At 40.1% G+C, this 12,371-nt stretch overlaps 1 protein-coding gene across 1 annotated transcript; it reads right to left on the reverse strand.

Annotated features, from left to right (window-relative positions):
- Positions 1–5,702: 5,702 nt before the first annotated feature.
- Positions 5,703–11,713, reverse strand: LOC114551269 (gap junction alpha-3 protein). The gene is made up of 5 exons (XM_028572439.1): positions 11,555–11,713; positions 8,975–9,036; positions 8,155–8,243; positions 7,245–7,807; positions 5,703–6,519 (listed from the first exon to the last, which is right to left on the reverse strand). Exons 3-5 carry the CDS (start codon positions 8,221–8,223, stop codon positions 5,703–5,705), a joined length of 1,449 nt encoding a protein of 482 aa, XP_028428240.1. The 5' UTR covers positions 8,224–8,243; positions 8,975–9,036; positions 11,555–11,713.
- Positions 11,714–12,371: the final 658 nt, after the last annotated feature.

Genomic DNA, 12,371 nt, shown 5'->3' on the forward strand with positions numbered 1-12,371 from the left:
CTGAACAGTGGCACTACATGAAAGGGCACAGGGTCACCAAAAAAATTCATTCTCTGGGGACCATGAAAATCTACAGAAATCCAGTCCTTTTTTTTCAGTATCTTGATTTAAGATTTAAGATTTAAGACTATCTAAAAATAAATGCACTATTGAATTTGTGTATAACCCACGTAATCTCTTGAATTTGTATATAACCCTCTCTTGAATTTGTATATAACCCACGTAATCTCTTGAATTTGTATATAACCCACGCAATCGTGAGCCAGGACATGCAGGGCTGCCTCGGAGGAAAACAGGCGACGTAAAGAGACACAATTTCCACGTAGGGAGGAGGATTTGAATCGATGGATGGGTCAAACAAACACAGAACTTTTACTCAGGAGACCACCGTTTGTATCCCGTGCGAAAGCAAAAATCAACACTTATTTTAACTTTTTGTTGCCTAACTTATGTACTTAACTAAGGCCACGTACATAAGTTTTGTAACAAACCACAATCTTTTCCTAAACCTGCACCTGCACAGGTTCTGCACTGCAGGAGCTGGCGCAGTTGCGCTGATCGCTCGTAGAATTCGTAGAATAACGCACGAAAAAGTGTGCAAAACATTTCGTAAGATATCACACTAACATTGCATTATGAAACGTTGAGCGCAGCTCAGTGATTGAAATTCTTAGTCATTTTTTTATTTTTTTATTTTGGGGTCCTTGATTTCAGACAAAAGAAGAAAAAAAGAGGGAGAGAATCCAAAAAGAAAACACGAACCACGACAGAAAACAGGTATGGTACAAAAAGTTTATTCAGTAACAGTTCTGTAAACATCTGAGGTAAATGAACATTTACATCAACATGTTCTTTAACAAAAGGTTTAGACGCAAGGCACTTCTCTTCAAAGACAGTCGTTTTACAACGGGAGTAATAGCAGGGGTTGTTCTTCATTTCTAACACGCGGGAGTCTGTGTCCCTGCATAGGGGCGCCATGAAAATCCCATCACACAACCTCTGTTTTCCATCGCAGGATTTTTATTCAAGGCACATCCATGGTGTAAAAGTTGGAATAGCCAAAAGTCTCTCAATCAATATTTCAGGACAAAAAAAGAACAATCACTTTAGATTAATTTCTTGTCCATTCCAAGTCTAATGTCATAGTGTTATTTCCATAAATAAACAAAAATATGTTAATATCCCTCCTCCAAGGACACACTTTTTCTCTTCTATTTATAATATCTTCATAACCTCATAACAGTGGTCTATAACTATCTAACTGTGCAAATCTGTATCTACATATCCAAAGTACTATGAACAGCTTGGAACAACAAGGTTATGAAAAACATTTCAGCAATTGAAATGAGTCAAATAACCTTGTTCTCTTTTAGAGAACAAGGTCAACATAATATATTTTTAAGTGGAAGTGTCCTTTCCCAGATTCATGAAAGGCTTGGTAAACGGATCTTGTGGTTGGATTCGTGATTTTTAGGTTTAGGGCTGGGGTTCCCAAGCAGAGCTCTTTAGAAATTCCATCACTATATTGTGATATCTTTGGCATAAATATCTTTGATTTGTTAAATATCTTTGGTTAAATCTTACACATCACAGCTAATAACTTCTTTCCTAAAAATAGATTATGTTCTTCAGCTGCCATAGTGTGCTGAAGTTGTTTATTGGCACCTAAGTTTGATCAGAGAAATGTAAACATTAGACAGTCAGCAAACAGCTTAGATTCAGTCTATGGTTCATCCTTTCTTTAGAACATTTGTTGTACTAAAAATGTACCAACATTTCAATTTAAGTTTTTTTTTTTTTTTTTTTTACTGCATCTTGCCTCTCATTTGTCACCTCATGTTACATTTGGTTTATAAAAGTGAAATGGTTGCATTCATGGCAAGTTAGAAATAATACATTTTCAAATTAAAAGTTCTTCTTTGACACGCTACCGATCTCTTCGCCAAAAGCCCTGTAATCACAAACTTCATGTTCATACTCAAATTAAAGCGTAACTTCATAGCACAAGTGAGATGAGGACCACACGGTGATCAAATGTGACAGACATCTTTCACAGCAGACATTTTGTCAGCGCAGGAAAGCACAGGGGGAACAAATACCATTAACGATGGCTCTGTTTAATTTGAGTACTTCAATTAGCCATGACAGTGAGCCGCACAATGCATGTCCCTGGGACTGGAACACCTGAATAAAATGCAACAATTAAAGTTTAAGTTAAGTAAAAAAAAAAATGATGGCCTCATTGGGCAAAAATTCCATAATAACATTTCAGCATATTGTTATTTGAGTAGTCTGAGAGAAAACTAGACTTCTGAACCTCCTCTTGGCTCTGTTTTCAGGCTTTAGAAATGACGCCATCATTGGATCACAGTTTGGAAAAGGGCAGGTACTTTAAAAAAAAATATCTGGCAGGTGATTGGATGAAACATCTGTCAATCAAACTCTTGCCAAAGCCAGTCCAGAGAAGAGCACGACATCAACTGCAAATGCATTGAGTAACATGCAGGAAAACATTCCACCTTAAATAATTTATTTCAGCGGCACAATGAATGAAATCTTTTTTTTCTCAGTAACGGCCTACAATAGCACTACAGAGACTCTAAAAGAGAGTGTGACAATAAACACTAAGACGTGTTAATATCGGCGAAGCGTTTCAGAGATCGAGAGACAATGTTGCTTATAGTTTAGCCTTCTGCTAACCGCAGCCAAAGGTTTATGGCTGCGGCTAATTCAAGTTTTTGTTTATGTAGCTAGCTAGAGCCTCAAATCACAGTATCATCAAAGGGCTTTACAAAGAAAACAGGACGGTAATTCTCAAAGAATTGCCGCTGTAGCACGACATCGGGATCCTAATCACGATCGGGATGGTTGAAATGAATGACTCGTACTCTGAGGACAGAGAGGGGAGAGCTGCAGGAGGAGGGCTGTATTGTTAAATGCCGTTTTGCAGCCTGGACCTGTTAATTGCTTACTTAATGCAAAAAGCTGTAATATGTAACTTGTCTAAAACATTGAGGAGACACGTAGCTTTGCTAAGCATAAAGCCTGGGAAAAATCCCCCGAACTATTCCTTTAACAATTAAAAAAAAAACATTGAGGATACCAGTTTTGACAATGTACAATAATTAACTTAGTTAATAATGTGTAATAAACATACAATATGCAATCAACAATAGCAATTTAGAAGTTAGTGTCAATGCTAATTCTGAGCTTAATGTACTTAGGCCATGGCTATTATACCCAAATGTTTGAACTAACTAAACATGTTCCAAGTTGCCATGAATGCAGATGAGCAGCATTCCCTGTATATTGATTTATTTGAGTCAAACATTAATCGAGGCACTCTAAGATCTGACTCATGCAGCATGACAGTCTTTTTCTGAGGAGAATGAACCCAGGATAATGTCACGGGTTAGTTACCTGATGCTACAACATTTGACCAGACCTGGACAAGACTACAAAAACAATGAAGACTGTGAGATGTGGTGGAAAGCTTCAGAAAAAGTGAGTAAGTGGACCTTGAGTTAAGATTATTTTATCTACAAACTACAAAAACAACATTTTGTTTATATCGAAATGGAAACATATTAAATCAGACTTTTCTTTACTTTCATTTGGTTATTTTGGTTATGTGTTCAAATGCTACTTCAGGCACATGTGATATAATCTAGCACTTTTCTAGTAGTCTAGTAGTACTATTTCAAGTATAATCAACTAATATTCTGCTCAGAGAGAAACACAAAGATATACAAACCCAAAACGCGGTTTGCCCCAAACCACTCTCCTTTGTTGACTTGCTAATAATGTGCATTTTTATTCCTGAATGAAAACATTAATAATTTGATTTGATAAATTAAAGCTGTTGGGAAGTGAATTTATATCAGCCATTTTCTGTATTTTTTTTTTTTTTTTGGCAGGAATTAATGAGAAGAACAGGAAAAATGAACATTCCTATGTGGGATGTCTGTTTAGAACTGACAAAGAAATAAAAGTTAGCACTTTTTTTTTATCATATTGCTTCCTTTTTGTTCAAAAAATCTAAAAGCTACTGTGTAATCTACAGCTAGTCTAGAAAAATAACCGCCTATACAGAACAGCTAGGGGGAACTCGACAGTTCTGTAACACACTGCAAACACAAGCATCAGAAAGAAGGGGTACTGATTTTTTATGCTCTGTTCAAGCTGCAGAGCTTAAAATTGCTTTAAATGTTGTTAAATCCCTTGATTGTGTACTATTATTACTTTAAATTCCCTAAAGTCTTCTAACATTGGATTTCTTTTTGCATAAAGTGACCTGTGGAGCCAATGTCAGAAAACGCTAAAGCACTTTTGATTTTCTAGGTAAAAGTCGCTATAAATTGCAGCTTGACCAGAAACTAACTTTTTCTTAAATGTAGGTAGTTCTGTAAAACATCCTGTGGTGCCTATCAATACTATTAATCATGATATATTTACATATTTATATACTTTATATAGTTTACCCTGATGTAACTGCAGAGATGTCATTTTGTAAACACTGAAACAAGATTAAGGTACCCAAACACACACACACACACACACACACACACACACACACACACACACACACACACACACACAGAGCCTGTGAAGCCTAAGGACTATGTCTCAGGGTGGGACTGCTTTATCGCTCTCTTCCCGCTCTGTCCTAACGTCTGTGCATCCCTCTCTTCATTGAAACTACAGGCTGGGTGAGCGCCGCGCACACAGACAGACACATAGGACACACTGGACTGTTCAGCTCCATCACGTCACAAGAGAAATAAAAATAAAGAAACAAAAGTGCAAACCTCTCCTCTGATGTCTCCCAGCAAAGAAATGAAAGATAGATGAAAATAAAAGAATATGGTATTGCTGCCTCTACGCTCCCAAACTCATTAGTTAGTCCAATCATAATAATCATCATCATCATCATCATCATCATCATCATCATCATCATCATCATCATCATCATCACTATAACCTTTACGTATTTGTGTCTGTGCTGGCTATATGTGTGTGTAAGTATGTGTATGTAAGTGTTTGTGATTCCCATTTCATGGGCCTTTATACCTCCCCTGTCCAACCTCTCCAAAGAAATGTGAGAGTAGGGCCAGTACAGTAAGTGTCAGCCATGTTGGTACTTAATGTCTCTCTTTGTACCAAGCAACTAATCAGTAAAAAAAAACTAATGTAGATACTGTAATCTACTCTTTGGCAGCCATGTTGGAGATCGTCCACTGATTGTATTGTTTGAAGGAATAGTTACATTTTAGAAAATATGGTAATTCACGATTTTACCGAGAGTTGGATAAGAAGATTGATACCACTCTTGTGTCTGTGCACTAACTATGGAGCTAGAGTCGACTCCGATATGACTCCAGATGTGTTGCTAGGAGATTTCTGCAAAGCCCCTGTGAGCTGATGTCTTACAAGTTGTGAAGCTCATGTCTGGCCAAACTCCCTACCTATCCCTACTTCTAGTTCATAATTCTGAGATTAAAATAAGCAGCCACCTCCAGCTGAATGTGGTAGTGATTTGCACGTCTTCCATGCAAGCATGTCTTTTGCTGGAGGGCATGCTTGTGTGTGGTTTTATGCTGTTGTGCATACTGTATGTGGAAAAAAATGCTCATGTAGATTTTCTGTGTACACAGCATGGATGCATGGTTGTGTAAATGTGTGAGTGTGTGTGTGTGTTTTAGCTACACTGCCAGGTCATCGGGGCGAGCTCGGACGCCGCTGCTCTTGCTGGCCCGACTTGGCTTCCGGATGTCTCTCGCAGCAGCAGCAGGAGGCTGATGCATCTCCGCCCGGGTAACCACGGTGAAGTCGTCATGTGGGACCATACAAGGTGATGTGTTTTCCTCATCCACCGCCGGTGCGAGGGTAGAGAGAGGGGTATGACGAGGAAGTGTAGGAAATGTGGAGTGTTGCTCCCCTTGCGGAAGCGGTGGGATGGTCTCCTCATGAGGAGAGGAAGAGGCGGAGATGGGAGGAGAGGGAAAAGGAGGAGGGTAGGAGGAGGAAGAGGAGGAGGAGTTTTTTCCTTCCAGATTGTGGAGCTCCTGTGCCATGTTGCTCCAGTTCTGCTCCATCGCCATCAACTGCCCGTGGCTCCCAACACGCACTTTCTCACCATAAAAAGCAGTGGGTTGGGCCTCCAAAAGGTCGTCTGCGTGGAACGCTGAGCCGTCCATCTTGTGTGTGGCGAGCACAGAGGTAGGGGAGGCTTCGGTTGGACCGTAGGCTCCTCCCTCTGCTGCTCCACCCGACACGTTCACGCTGGCGTACGCCGGCAAACAGTCGAGCGCTGACGCGGAGGTCTGCTCAGGAATCGTCTCTGCGTCTCCAGGCTCGTCTCCGCCCGGCAGCAGCGACTCACTGTCGCGTACAAACTCGTTGCTGACCCCCTGCTTGACTTTCTTCCAGCCCAGGTGGTAGATCTCCAGCAAGTTGAGGACCAAAGAGACACAGGCAACCACCAGCATGAAGATGATGAAGATTGTCTTTTCAGTGGGCCTGCGACAGAAGGCGAACAAAATCTAATTTAATTCACAAATGTATTCATAGAAAATGTGTCAAGAAATAGTATAACAAAGGAAATATTACATCATTTTACACACATCATTTTTGATAGTCATGTTAAAAAGTAATCCGCAAGGAATGTGCACTTGCATGTATTAATTGCCCACCGTCAGTTATTCATAATTCTTATAATACTAACTAGCTAAATAGTTTACTGCCAAAGTAGCTCTGCACTGGAATGAATGGTGCATATGCAAGATCCTTTTTACAAATTCTTGTTTTAAAACGATACAGCTGGAGACATACATTTTTTAACAAACCAATGGGGCTCATGTTAGCTCAATTAGCTAGATAGCTAGAGCTGATGAAATGTGCAGTTGTAATTTAAGCTGGCAAGATTGACGTTTGTCAGCTTGAAATCAAAAGCCTGATTTTGTCTACTTCTGTGTGAAATCGAGGACCGATTGTTTCAAACGTTCCAAAGGATTTTTGAGAGGTAAATCTGCGACCGTTAACACTGTAAACCGCCAATGTGATGTGCAGAACAGAAAGCTTGATACGTGTAGCAACAGTAACTAAGGGGGACAGGACTTAGCAATTCAATGCTAAGTCAATTCAAGTAAATGTATGGAGTAATATGAAAAAGTTTCGGTGGAGTGGAAAAGTTGGTTTTGAATGGCAAATGAACAAACACACAAACATAAATCCTACTCTCTAACCTGGAGATGAAGCAGTCCACAGTATTGGGGCAGGGCCAGCGGCCACATTTATAGAGCGGCCTCAAGTGGAAGCCGTAGAGGAAGTACTGTCCCAGGATGAAGCCCACCTCAAATAGAGTCTTGAAGATGATGTTGAAGATGTAGGTCCTCAACAACGCCCCGCGGATCCGGATCTTCCCATGCTCATCACGAATTGGTGGCTTCTCCTTCTTCCCACCTCCTCCTCTTCCTCCATCACCGACTCCATTGTGATAGAGAGGGTCGTGGTCCTCCTGGTGCCGTCCGGCCTTCCTGAGCTCCTCCTCCCTTTCCCTCCTCTTCTCCTCCATGCGGACGATGTGCAGCACATGGCCCAAGTAGATGAGAGTGGGCGTGGAGACAAAGATGATCTGCAGCACCCAGAAGCGGATGTGGGAGATGGGGAAGGCCTCGTCATAGCAGACGTTCTCGCAACCGGGCTGCTGCGTGTTACAAGTAAAGTCAGACTGCTCATCACCCCAAACCTCTTCAGCTGCTGCGCCCAGCACCAAGATACGGAAGATGAATAGGACGGTCAGCCAAACCTGGGGAGGAAGGATGGAAGGATTAAAAAACAGAGATAGATGGAGAAGGTCAGATATTTACAGCATATCTGGGCATGCCTGGTATGGTTAAATTTAAGGAATAAGGTATCTCCAACAGTGTCACTGGTCACCCTTACAGTAAACTGACGAAAAGGAAAAAGAAAAAAGTCTCAACTGCTTCGCTTGCCCCTGTTGCCCAATGAGATCTTTGAAACAGACACATGACAGACACAGCATGGTCAAATATTCTAAATGGTGGGTATTTAGGGCTTTTGTGAGAAGAAGGGGGTAAACTTAATGTGATATCATTTTATATTCATGAAAGTAATCAATAGTCAATCAATCACCTTTCCAATTACAGTGGAGTGTTCTTGAGCATTCTCCAGCAGCCGCCCTAGAAAGCTCCAGTCCCCCATGCTTCACTCGATTTTCTAGCCTGGAGAGGAAAACAACAGTCTGTGATGAAGAACACATGACGCCCTAGTGAGGAGTGGCAAAACCAGAGGAGAAGCAGGAGACGGAGAAGAGAGCAGAAGGACTGTATGGAGACCAGAGATGAACAGACATACACAGGTACACAGGGGTATAGGGAATAAAAATTTGTTCCACATTTTTCCTCATGAAAAGACCAAAACCAATGCATTAGTTTGTCTCTCAATACTTTTCAACTTCTCTACTCTGTCTGGGTCGCTCTGCCCCAAGCCCATCGGTCCCTACTGAAGATATAACATTTCAAAAATAGTTCATATAAATATTTTTTACTGTTAAAAAAGGCTCAGGCATTTTGTTTAAACAGCTGGGCACTATAGTTTTTAGCAAATATCTCTCAAACGAGAATAAAAAATGCATTTGTTTGGAATTATTTTCAGCGGTGGACTAATACACATTTGGGGTACTGGTACTTATTACGGCACCAGAATGGGATTGACTCAAAAATAAACTAGAGTGCCAGGTTCATTGTTGGTTGATGATAGGTCCCTATTTACCGAAAAGCAAAAACAGTTAACAACAAATTAGTTCAAGAACCCTTTTTTCACCAGCTTTACCACTATACCGAGAACCCTTTCAGTAATACAACAGACCAGGATCCAACTTAAATGTCTATTCCAGGTTTTGAGGTCAGACAACAAAATAGTGTCATAATAAGAAAAGGGAAGGCAGACTTACTAAAATATTGTTGTATTGTCAGTGAGAAATCCATCGACCAGAGATCAGAAGAAAAACTATATCTGGAAAAGAGAGACAAAATGTAACTTTATACGTCATTTTTCAAATAGAAATCACACAAAATTCTCATTTACAGTCACATTTCACATACATTGATTAAACCTTGTTCTTTTTAAGCCACTAAAATAATATCGAAACCAGAGAGAATCAAAATTTGAGATCTGCATGGAGTCAATTTATCGTACCATGCAACCAAATACCATATCGACTTATGTTTAGTGACTCCTGTCGACTGAAATTAAGACTGCACTAAAATCTGCATGCATTCATGCATCATAAAATATAGGGAGGACAAAATGGTTGTGGGGCTTTTCTGAGGAAGCTGACCTACAGAACATACCTATAAAGACAGAATAAAACTGTATCCATGCACGCACATCTGTATGTCACACTCTACAAATGTATGTGTATTTATGCATGTAACGAAAATTGGTACGTGTATGCCTCTCTTACTTTGTCCACATTTACATTTGGTTGCAAACGTGCATGTATTTGTGTGTACTTGTCTATGTGTGTGTGTGTGTGTGTGTGTGTGTGTGTATCGCAGAGCTGGCTGGCTAGTAGACAATGGCTGGCCATCTGTGGGAAGTGAATGAGTGGATAACAGGTTGTCCCAGTTGAATGCTGGACTCATCACATCCCAGGAATGCTGAGGAGGGCAAATGTTTGCCTGGGATCGACTGATATGTGCAGACACGCAAAAACACACACACACACACACACACACACACACACACACAAAGTTACAGTATCACACACTACTCTACCACCGATGTGAAGCCATTGACAACTTATTTTATTTCTAATATGAAAGTCAAAACCCAAGACTTCTATCTAAATTATCCTCAAGAAGTAAATCATCAGTCTGAAAGAGCACTGAAAATTCATAAAGGAAATGTAATAGTCTTAATGAAGTTCTATTCTGTTACATTGACCATTTAATACAATAAAAGTTTCAAAAAAAGTTCCAAAATCCACCTTCACAAATTTGTACAGCTCTGTTAAATTAAAGTCCACAAACATTCAGTGACTTTTCCAAACCCTACAGCTGAACGAAAAGAGAATAATATTCTCATAGACTAATTACTGTAACTGTCACTGTGACACCAATATACCAGAGGCATGTGTACATGTACATGATGTGTTGACGTGATGAAATACCATCTGTCAAGACAGACAATAGAGAAGCTGCCAGATGGACATTGTCCTGACTGGTGTGTGCTTTTGATGGATCAGAGGTCTTTGTGCTAAAACAGCCCAAACTGTTAACTCTTGGCCTGCCGCTTGCACCCTGAAAACCTTTTTAAGATATGCAGACAGTAGCAATGTTCACACGAAAGACAATTCTGTTTGTTACCCAGTTAATCAAGTAGCCTGATTTTGGTTAGATGCACATCCATAAACATTATAAATCAGATAGATTAACTTGTACACTTACTTATGGGCAGTACTTGGGTTACTGCATCAACAATGTTCTAAAAGAAATTATACTACAGACTGATCCACTGAGTAACAACAGCTCAGGGTCACCCAGTGTGCGAGGATACCCAGAAAATGCACATAGAGTAGTGTGTAAAAGTGCATACAATGCCTAATGGTAAATAAAGGTGCATAAAGTGTGTAAAAGTGTAAAATAATATTTTGGTAACAATGCATAAAGGTGTATAAGGATGCATAAAGTGACACAAGTGTGATGCAATGAGTAAAGAGAATGGATTAGTATAAAGGTATGTAAAGGTGGATAACAATGTGCAAAACCACAACTATAAATAAAAATGCTACATGTATGCAAAAGTACATACCAGTGTGAAAAAGGGCATTTACAGATTTTTAAATGTAGATAAAGATGTATGAGGGCAAACCCTAATGGAAAGAGTCCAACAGGGTGTCCAAGTCTTGAGCCCCAAGAAAGTAGCATCCATTGTAAAAGCATCCCAGAATAAACTATAGAATATAAAAATCGTCGGTTTAAAAAGAAACATTAGTTGTCCATTAGGAACACTACTATTAAGTAGGTTGCATACATATTCAAAATAGAGTATTATACTAAAAAATAATAAAATTACATATATTCTACTATATTCTACATTCCGTTTTATAATACAAAATTGTAAAAAAAAAAATTGAATAACTGCAAAAATGACTAAAACGTTGCTCTTATAGGATGGCTGACAATGGGGAGACAAGCATTTAAGGCTAATTGACATTGTAAAACACATCCTAATTTACCGTCCAGGTCCAGGTTTGATGTGTCTTTAATGATAATAGTAATTGTGATATCCAAAAATCTTAAATCTGCAGCAACAAATTAATTTGAAGGATTCTATGTTCCGTTTAACCAGAAACGTATTCTACATTCAATTCATGAAATAATAGTGTCTTCCTGTCTGCCGTCTTTCCCACAGGGAATTGAACGCAGCATGAGAGGTGCTCCTAATCCAGCAGGTGGAAGGATGCTAATCCCTCCTCTTCCCTCCCACTTCAACCAACACACCATCACTCCAGCATCTACCTGCTTACCGCTCTCCTCGGAAACACGTCTCCCTCCCGGCAGCGCGCTTCTTCCTTCACTTCTTTCCTTCTTCTTTCTTTAACTCCCACGGGTGGGCTCGAGGCGACCAAGAGAGGAGTAGGTGAGATTAGTGGAGGGGGAGAGAGACACAGAGAGAATTACAGAGAGACAGAGGGAGAGAGAGAGAGAGGGAGAGAGAGAGAGAGTAAAAAAAGACGCGAGGCTAGTCTAGTCTATAAAAAAAAAAGGGCGCGTGTGGAACCTGTCTCGCGAAGGCGAAGCGCAGCGGCTGCGTCCCGCGTGGCCAAGGCCATCCGCCACTGTCACACATTGGTGTCCCCGTGCATGGGGCGCACGAGGGGGTTGGTGGGGGGGAAGGTACGTGCTTGTATGCGCGCGAGTGTGTATATGTGGATATATGGCAGGGGGCAGAGGCGACTGCATCACATCACTGACAAGCCAAACTTTAAACTGTTTTAAACTACTGTTACTGTCAACTACTACTACTACTACTACTACTACTACTACTATAAAACAAGAAAAAAAAGGATTTTCGCTGAGAATACATGTTTTTTTATTTAAACATTAGTATTAGCCTTATTACTGCTATAGTTGTAGGCTATAAGTGGCAAATATATTAGTAGCCTAGTTGTTCTATATAGCCTAGTTATTATAGTTACAGACATAATAGCAGTAGTTGGTTAGAAATACCTCATAATTAGCAGAGGCCCAATATCGTACCAGAAATATGCGATATAGGTCAAAATGATGAAAGTGAACATAAACATGGCATTAAACGAAATACAAATGAATGATGAAGGATTT

The sequence above is a fragment of the Perca flavescens genome, chromosome 24 (assembly GCF_004354835.1).
Source record: "Perca flavescens isolate YP-PL-M2 chromosome 24, PFLA_1.0, whole genome shotgun sequence".
Lineage (NCBI taxonomy): Eukaryota > Metazoa > Chordata > Actinopteri > Perciformes > Percidae > Perca > Perca flavescens.

Bases quoted from the DNA above. Each gene is read 5' to 3' on its own strand.
- LOC114551269 (XM_028572439.1), bottom strand. From the start codon at position 8,223: ATGGGGGACTGGAGCTTTCTAGGGCGGCTGCTGGAGAATGCTCAAGAA. The intron at 7,808-8,154 runs GTGATTGATTGA...CTTCCTCCCCAG, and splicing joins ACTCCACTGTAATTGGAAAG to GTTTGGCTGACCGTCCTATT. The intron at 6,520-7,244 runs GTTAGAGAGTAG...CTTCTGTCGCAG, and splicing joins GTGGACTGCTTCATCTCCAG to GCCCACTGAAAAGACAATCT.